At 37.4% G+C, this 9,362-nt stretch overlaps 1 protein-coding gene across 1 annotated transcript; it reads right to left on the bottom strand.

Annotated features, from left to right (window-relative positions):
• Positions 1–8,145: 8,145 nt before the first annotated feature.
• Positions 8,146–9,017, bottom strand: LOC149263998 (uncharacterized). The gene is made up of 3 exons (XM_089393513.1): positions 8,663–9,017; positions 8,490–8,559; positions 8,146–8,405 (listed from the first exon to the last, which is right to left on the bottom strand). Exons 1-3 carry the CDS (start codon positions 9,015–9,017, stop codon positions 8,234–8,236), a joined length of 597 nt encoding a protein of 198 aa, XP_089249639.1. The 3' UTR covers positions 8,146–8,233.
• Positions 9,018–9,362: the final 345 nt, after the last annotated feature.

The raw sequence follows: 9,362 nt of genomic DNA, 5'->3' as shown, positions 1-9,362 counted from the left end.
AGTGAATGACCTGTGCATAAACCGTAAGTTACTCTAACAGAGAATTATTGATGAACTGCATAAAACAGAGGATAGAAAATATGATTGCTTTTCATTTATCTATGTCGCCAAGACGCAGTATATGCGGACATAGTAAAATAGAACCCTGTGTATTTAGAGTTAAAAATGAATACCGTGAGCATATGAATATCAAGACCCTGTACATTTAGAGCTATAAATGGAGTACAGGAAGTTTATGTACATATAAAACTCTGTGCATTTAAACGATAAATGGAAACAGTGGTATACGCAATAAGACACTCTATGTATGCAGCTTCAAGAAGAAGATATTCGTATTAAAACAAGAGAGCCTGTGCGATAACGGTAAGGAGAAAAACCAGCATGCATATAGCGTAACCTTTGCTATAAGAGAAGAACTAGCGTAACATTGCCTACAGTCACCGAAATCATGTTGCATAGATTAGCAATACGAAGAGCATTTAAAATACAGAACATGTAACCGAAGTTATTATCATAGCCTGTTAATACCTAGGCGAATGTCGTTAAGAGAATAAGTAGAACCAGCTATAACATGTAAACCCTATGCTCTGTTTCAAGAATGTAGCAAAATCCAATCCGAACCATATAAAATACAGGCGGAAATACTATAAGGGTTAGATAAGTTATATACACTGCTTACAAATACAAATTACATCGAATGATGAAGCATTGGAAACAAACTAACAGTACATATGTGATAAAGGGAAAAACCCAAAATGTTCGTGCCCAGTGGACCCGAAACTCATATATATCAGAACAAATGTATCAAGCTTGCCGCAAGGGCAGTAGTATTGTGAATCAAATGGAAAACATAATCATGAACGGAAGAACCCAGAAATTCTCGGTGAGCAACAAATTAACCAGTAAAATCACTGTCATGACCAGTCTACCCAACGAAGGCAAACCATAAGGGTTCTCCACAGTGAATACCCGGCGACTCAAGCAAGAAAACCCGGGTTGGGTAGGGGTCTGCACCAAACCGCAAATTGTAGTTTATGACCGTAATCTCTTCACTTTTACTATGCAGTAGAGCATCAAATGTCGTGAACATACCTGTGTCTATTGAAGAATTGCACCGCGGAGGAGAGCCACCCTGGTTCCATCCGAGGAGTAGGAAGTCCAGCTGCACAGCTTGGCGAGGGGAAGAAATAAGACTGTAAGAACAACTTCCATGGTAACCAAAACAGCTAAAAACATATGGCAAACTGATATCAAATAGTTAGTACCTGTGAGGGTTTGATAACAGGCGGTTCTTAGCCTCTGGAGTAGTACAGAATGAAGGGTTGTTGTTGATGAACTCGAGCCAGAGGTGGAGCACTGAACCGGGTCCGGAAAGACCGCGAGTGTAAATGAGCACCGAGTCCATGTGGATGCGTTTAAGTATCTCATGAAACCCTTGTCGATTCTCGACCATCGATCTCCGGATGAGATCCAGGCCGTCGAAGTAAGGCGGGAATCAAAAAATGAAAAGATCTAGATCTACATTTCCAAGTGTCACATGGCCAAAGGAACCAGGCCATGCCACCTGCCCAGTAACGACGCTTGTCTTAACAGCGAGGGTGAGTTGGCACCTGTACATGCTGCGGTAGGACCATCAAAGCCTGTGCAATATTAATTCACGGTACTGTTGGTAAGCCTATCCGAAGGACTGTCATGAGAGTAGGGCTTAGACCCAAATACACAATGGATATTACATTGCCACACCGCGTAGTGTATGGAAAGAAAAGCTAACAGAATAATCATTGCCATTGACTTATATATATATAGAAATATATATATATATATATATATTTATATATATATATATATATATATATATATATATATATATATATATATATATATATATATATTTATATATATATATATTGTGTAATGTTTATGCATGGCTGTTAAGCGTAATGTGTACACATAAGACCATAGTATTATAAAGTGGATCGCTAACTTATAGATTGGCATAAGTAATAAGTTGTTGCATAACTACGTTCATAACGTTGGATTCCTGATGAGGATAAAAGACAATGGAACTTTTGTCGCACTTACAAACAAAGTTGAACACTCATTACACTTAAGAACAATATTGAACACTCATTGAGGAAGTGACAATCAACTACCAACTTTTGATTTGCACATATGGCAATAACAACAATGCATATATTGAACTAGATTGAAATTACAATGAACGAAACTTAATGAGCCAATGCATGAATATAAATTAGGGGAAACATCCTTGAATAGGATGAAAAATTGTTTTAAAAAGGACATTAGAAGAACCCCTTTAGATATTGAAAAACATGCAATGAGTCAAGCAGCGAGACTTGAGTGTCATAACTAACTTTTGATTTAGCCTTGTCATGGATGCATGAAGATGATTGGTAGTTGAGATTGGTTAGTGTTGTATGACTAACCCACAGAACTTATATGCATTAATTGAATTGGACTAAGATTGCTACAATTCGTAAACAAGTGAAGTTGATTGATGCCACATGCAGGGAATGTGTGTGTGAAGATTCTTACTCTCTTTGTGCTATAGTTCCAGTTGTTTATGAGAAGAGTTCTTAATTTTATTCACCATGAGAATGCGTGATGAATAGTATATGCTTATGTCCTAATAGTTTAATGATGATTACCTTCTAATTAACTGGAATCCATTAGCATGGTATGTGCTTATGTTAATCATTACTTGTTGGGAGATAAAAACCCTCGGAGCCTCGATTTAATGATGGTTGAATTTATCTCTATTATGGGAATGATGGATTTCTTATGCATGTTGCATTCCAGTGTGAAGTTAAGGGTAGAGGCATGTGCAGTGGGTAACATTTCTAGGACCCATTCATGGTATAATTACATGTGATAATTATTCATAAATAGACTACCTGTGTTAATACAGTTGTCAGTAAACTCTAATTACCTTCCCCAACCATAGATGCTTCCAAAGGAAAAGGAAGCAAGGAGAAGGAAGAAGACCGTGCTGTAGGGACAGACGGAGATGGGAGAAAGAAAATCGCTAAGTCTGGTGATGACCAGATAAAGCAAGCTTTGAGTGTTAGAATCTTGCAGAAGACTCTAAGTCTTGGGATGACTAGATAGCGCTCGATGTGCATGTGAGTATTCCCTTGACCATGCTTAAGAAGTTGAAAAATGATAACCATAGTGTGTTGATGTTAATGATTTTCGTAATGTCTCTTTGAACTCATTATTCTGAAATGGTCACATAGTAGAGTTATGATAGTTGTTGCATCTAGCATCAAGTAGTAACTTTGGTGCATGTGTGACACTTAGGAGATTATGCTTCTAAATGCATAAGTAGAGTCATTGCTCCTGGTAAGGGTGGGTTAATTTGTTAATTATGCATGTTGATCCAAGGATAAGGTAAGTATCTTGCTCACTTTCTTGAGGAACACGTATGAATGTTTTATATGATTTCTTGGTAGAGAAAGTATTTGAATGCGTGCAATAAAAGAATGGTTCTTTTATAGATTTTCTTGGTAAAGGAAATGTGTTAAGGCATGCAGTTAAAGATTGATTATTTGGTATGTTTTCTTGGTAAAGAAAAATAGGTAGTTCCTATTAGAAATACTCCACGTGAGTCTTGTGTGTGAAACTCCGTCTCTTGTCTATAAAATGCTTGCTAAATATAGCCGAAGTATCTTCTTGAGAAAAGAGGATGAGGTATATAAATGTCCTGAGGACATAGCATGGAGGGTGGCCAAGTTTGCTTGAACTAAAATATGTATCTTTATTTGATGAAAGCTTCTTGGAAATATATAGATATATATATATATATATATTATATATATATATATATATATATATATATATATATATCTGCTAATTGCATTATGATTCTAGTTAGTTTCTAAGTTCTAGTAAAATGATTATGCATTACATGCATGATAAAGATAACTAAGGATGTGCTTCTAGGCACATAGATATTCATCCCTAATTTCTTAAGGAAAGAGTATATTACAATATACAAAAAAATATAGTCTCATCCTAAGAGTATGCATACTTCATGTATGAGGATGCAGGATTTTATGAGAATTTTCTTGAAAATAAAAATAGAGGTTCTTTCCTTAAAGACACATTAGAATAGTGTTCATACAAGAACCAAAATCCTTACCTGTTTCATGAAAAGAACTATGTGCATTGAAGTAAGGTAATTGTGTTAGGAGAACACATGTTGCATATTGGTAGCTATTGTGACTTTGGAATTATGACTCTGTGTGTACATAGAGGAAGTGATCATGTTAACTTTCTTGAAGACAACCATCTTTTGAAGAGATTGTCTTGCTAGATAAGTTGTGTTGATTGCTTGATTTTGATACATAAAGGATAAGTAAACCTTGTTTTTGTATCTTGATTTTTATGCCTAAAGATAGATATCTTTAATAATTTCTTGAAAGGGAATCTTGAGAAACCCTCACATCGGAAGATAGAAGAATGAGGTTAAAATGACTTCCTTAAGAAAGAGGTATGTAGTTTGTTGTATGAGATGATGGTAGTATGCTAGTGAAAGGCTTATATGATAAGCAATGGTATGCACAAAGATTAGTTATTATGATATAGAGTTATGATCTTTGTATGTTAGAGAGATTATGTTTAATTACATTAACAATGCATGACCCAAGCTAGCCATAGTAAACGTAAGATAATACTCCATTAATGATGATTTGAATTGGAACAACAGACTATGGCAAAATTGGAAATGCTGAGAGTATTAACTCAACTGTTGTTGACATTTATACATTAATGAGTATTTGCATATGCTTTTATACATGACAATATTGTATGCATGAACATTCTTGGAAATGGAATACGTGTTAACTGATGCATATTTATAACTAACGTTGCTGATGGGATTAAGTAGTGGTAGCTTAATGGCAACAAGAAAACTCATCACATAAATTGCTGCAATGTGAAATGCAATTATAAATGAGGAAGAATGATGTTATATGATATGCATGAATTATGTTATTTGGAAAAATTTGCATGCATACAACGTGTATGATGGATATGTTTCCCATCAAACTTGATGTTGTGGACCCATGTTGGGGGTTAAGTGTAAATGCATGGTATACATGCATGATTGTTATGCTGATGATAATGTTCATATGGTTCGTTGTGTAAATTACTTTGAGAAAGAGTAATAAAAGAGAAATTTAACATGCCAGACAGTTGTGGATAGTTGGGTTGACGACAGTTACCTGCCCGGAGGGGTTGATGGTACTTGTCTGCCCAGATTGTGAAAGGCTGGAATGCCTTGGGTTGATGACAGTTACCTGCCCGGAGGGGTTGATGGTACTTGTCTGCCCGGATTGTGAAAGGCTGGAATGCCTTGGGTTGGTGGCAGTTACCTGCCCGGAGGGGTTGATGGTACTTGTCTGCCCAGATTTCCTCTCCCTAGAATTCTTGAGCTGGTTGGCCAGTGGAATTCTATGTTAGACCTGGTAAGGTCTCTATCAAAGAAACTGTCTAGATGTGAAAATTACTCGATCTGGTTGTGGAAACTAGTTCCCATGGGTTGGGAATTCTTTAGTCCATTGTGGTCTCATGGCTAAAGGAATTAACTAATCAGCTATATGTTATGTTAACAATGAATTTTACATATAGTTGTGTAAAATATGTTATGCACATTTAACAAGAAATGAGCTTAGTGCTCAGTAAGGAGTAATTGGAAATTTTAATTCCTTTATGGTATTATTAATTTTGTGAACATCTTAGTGGGAGCTAAGACAATTTTTGCTTGATGCAGTGATTGACTGTTTTGATGATTAGAGAGCTAGGTGCTCTTTGGTACTTTTAGAAGTACTTTGCGGATGTCTTTCGTAAGAATTCATTCAGTATGCACGTGAGCAGTGATTTATCATTTGTGGATTAGTGTTAGTGCTCTTTAAGTACTTGTAAAAGTACTGTGATTTAGAAATCATTTAGCATTGCACAATTGATTGATAGTCAAAAGTATTCCATTGACTCACAAAATAGTGACTAATGTGATGGAATTTGTTAGTCATATATTACAGGAATTACTTACCATGGAGGATTGAAGAATTGTCCAACCACTATTAAAGGCTTACATGAAAGTATTCATGATCTCCAAGAACAGATGGTAAGTAATGGTAATTTGACATAGAGAATTGGTTATTATGAATGAATAAGGGCCAAGTGGTGGCGATCAAAAGTTGCATATTTTTGCAATTGCAAATGCTTACGATTAATGATGCTTATAACTAATGATATTTCTTATGACTCTATCATTAATATTTTGTTTGTCGTCTTTTCTTGGAATGAAATCGTTGATTTCAAAGAGAAAGGATTACATTTTGTGTGATTTAGATGGTAATACCATGAGTAAAGTTTAAAGTTCCGATGGAAGATGAACATCGAGGACGGTGTTCTTGTTAAGGGGGGGAGTATGTCATATCCCTCACGTAACTCATGGTAAAATAAATAAAAGAAAATTACAAATCAGTTACGAAGAGTTAATAGGTAGTTTCGGAACGGGTGCTTAGTATGGGGAACTGATTCTTAGTGGGGGGACCGATTCTCGGTATGGAAAAAGGAGGAATAGGAAGGGAGAATAGGGAAGAAGTTCTGGGCGGTGAGGACAGACAGAAGAAAATTCTTTTCCAAGAACAGGAAAAGGAAAGAAAAGAGAAAGGTGGTTAAGTCTGGTTAGGACCAGATAACCAGGCACAGAGAGTGCACAAATCCTGTTGAGGGCTGGAGGCCTGCAGGATGGCTCAGGGGGAGAATGCCGTCTGAGGGATGGATCTCATGGCTGGGTGGACGAGTAGAATTAAAGCTCAGGTGACTTGTTTTGTTTGAAAAACCATTCCTGACAATGGCAGACCAGGTACGGTTCCAAACTGTGAAGTCCCTAATTGAGAATAAGTTTGCATTATTGAGAATAAGTATGCATTAAAAATTACAGTAGTCAGAACAGGAAACATGTCTTTTTATTTTCCTAGACACTGTCAAGGTATAAATGTAAACTGTAAATTAAGGGGCAGACTGTCGCATAATAGACCGGGTCTGGATTAGCACTTCGGTAAAGAAGTTACATAGAGATACTAAGCAAGACTGTACTAGAGTACAAGGAAATATTTACCAAGGTCTGGTTACTGTGTAACGGACTTGACCCAACCTCATTAGCGAGGTCGATACACCGTCCGTTAACGAACGGTTACCAGTAAATCAAGTAGGAGGAAATACCAAGACAGTTAACCAAACAATACTGTGGAATGACAGTAGAACGAGGGTGTAAACCTCCGAATCTAAACAAAGGAGCACCGTCTGTAGCCGGTTGCTACCCTCCTCGACGGAGGAAACAGTGAGACAGATGTTTGGCACCAATAGTGAATGACCTGTGCATAAACCGTAAGTTACTCTAACAGAGAATTATTGATGAACTGCATAAAACAGAGGATAGAAAATATGATTGCTTTTCATTTATCTATGTCGCCAAGACGCAGTATATGCGGACATAGTAAAATAGAACCCTGTGTATTTAGAGTTAAAAATGAATACCGTGAGCATATGAATATCAAGACCCTGTACATTTAGAGCTATAAATGGAGAACAAGAAGTTTATGTACATATAAAACTCTGTGCATTTAAACGATAAATGGAAACAACGGTATACGCAATAAGACACTCTATGTATGCAGCTTCAAGAAGAAGATATTCGTATTAAAACAAGAGAGCCTGTGCGATAACGGTAAGGAGAAAAACCAGCATGCATATAGCGTAACCTTTGCTATAAGAGAAGAACTAACGTAACATTGCCTACAGTCACCAAAATCATGTTGCATAGATTAGCAATACGAAGAGCATTTAAAATACAGAACATGTAACCGAAGTTATTATCATAGCCTGTTAATACCTAGGCGAATGCCGTTAAGAGAATAAGTAGAACTAGCTATAACATGTAAACCCTATGCTCTGTTTCAAGAATGTAGCAAAATCCAATCCGAACCATATAAAATACAGGCGGAAATACTATAAGGGTTAGATAAGTTATATACACTGCTTACAAATACAAATTACATCGAATGATGAAGCATTGGAAACAAACTAACAGTACATATGTGATAAAGGGAAAAACCCAAAATGTTCGTGCCCAGTGGACCCAAAACTCATATATATCAGAACAAATGTATCAAGCTTGCCGCAAGGGCAGTAGTATTGTGAATCAAATGGAAAACATAATCATGAACGGAAGAACCCAGAAATTCTCGGTGAGCAACAAATTAACCAGTAAAATCACTGTCATGACCAGTCTACCCAACGAAGGCAAACCATAAGGGTTCTCCACAGTGAATACCCGACGACTGAAGCAAGAAAACCCGCGTTGGGGTAGGGGTCTGCACCAAACCGCAAACTGTAGTTTATGACCCGTAATCTCTTCACTTTACTATGCAGCAGAGCATCAAATGTCGTGAACATACCTGTGTCTATTGAAGAATTGCACCGCGGAGGAGAGCCACCCTGGTTCCATCTGAGGAGTAGAAAGTCCAGCTGCACAGCTTGGCGAGGGGAAGAAATAAGACTGTAAGAACAACTTCCATGGTAACCAAAACAGCTAAAAACATATGGCAAACTGATATCAAATAGTTAGTACCTGTGAGGGTTTGATAACAAGCGGTTCTTAGCCTCTGGAGTAGTACAGAACGAAGGGTTGTTGTTGATGAACTCGAGCCAGAGGTGGAGCACTGAACCGGGTCCGGAAAGACCGCGAGTGTAAATGAGCACCGAGTCCATGTGGATGCGTTTAAGTATCTCATGAAACCCTTGTCGATTCTCGACCATCCGATCTCCGGATGAGATCCAGGCCGTCGAAGTAAGGCGGGAATCAAAAAACGAAAAGATCGAGATCTGCATTTCCAAGGTGTCACATGGCCAAAGGAACCAGGCCATGCCACCTGCCCACTAAGGACGCTTGTCTTAACAGCGAGGGTGAGTTGGCACCTGTACATGCTGCGGTAGGACCATCAAAGCCTGCGCAATATTAATTCACGGTACTGTTGGTAAGCCTATCCGAAGGACTGTCATGAGAGTAGGGCTTACACCCAAATACACAATGGATATTACATTGCCACGCCGCGTAGTGTATGGAAAGAAAAGCTAACAGAATAATCATTGCCATTGACTTATATATATATATATATATTGTGTAATGTTTATGCATGGTTGTTAAGTGTAATGTGTACACATAAGACCATAGTATTATAAAGTGGATCGCTAACTTATAGATTGGCATACATCAAATTTTTTTTTATTTATATATATGGATATGGGTGTGACAAATTCCTAATCTAAAA

The sequence above is a fragment of the Pinus tabuliformis genome, chromosome 6 (assembly GCF_031772625.1).
Source record: "Pinus tabuliformis cultivar Carrire ecotype Pingquan chromosome 6, CPIR1, whole genome shotgun sequence".
Classification (NCBI taxonomy): domain Eukaryota; kingdom Viridiplantae; phylum Streptophyta; class Pinopsida; order Pinales; family Pinaceae; genus Pinus; species Pinus tabuliformis.
This window is presented reverse-complemented; position numbering and strand designations above follow the sequence as displayed.

What these genes read in the sequence shown, in the direction of transcription:
- LOC149263998 (XM_089393513.1), bottom strand. Translation starts at nt 9,017, where the DNA reads ATGTACAGGTGCCAACTCACCCTCGCTGTTAAGACAAGCGTCCTTAGT. An exon ending in TTGTTATCAAACCCTCACAG is followed by an intron (nt 8,560 to 8,662) that starts GTACTAACTATT and finishes CAAGCTGTGCAG; the next exon opens with CTGGACTTTCTACTCCTCAG. An exon ending in CAATTCTTCAATAGACACAG is followed by an intron (nt 8,406 to 8,489) that starts GTATGTTCACGA and finishes GGTTTGGTGCAG; the next exon opens with ACCCCTACCCCAACGCGGGT.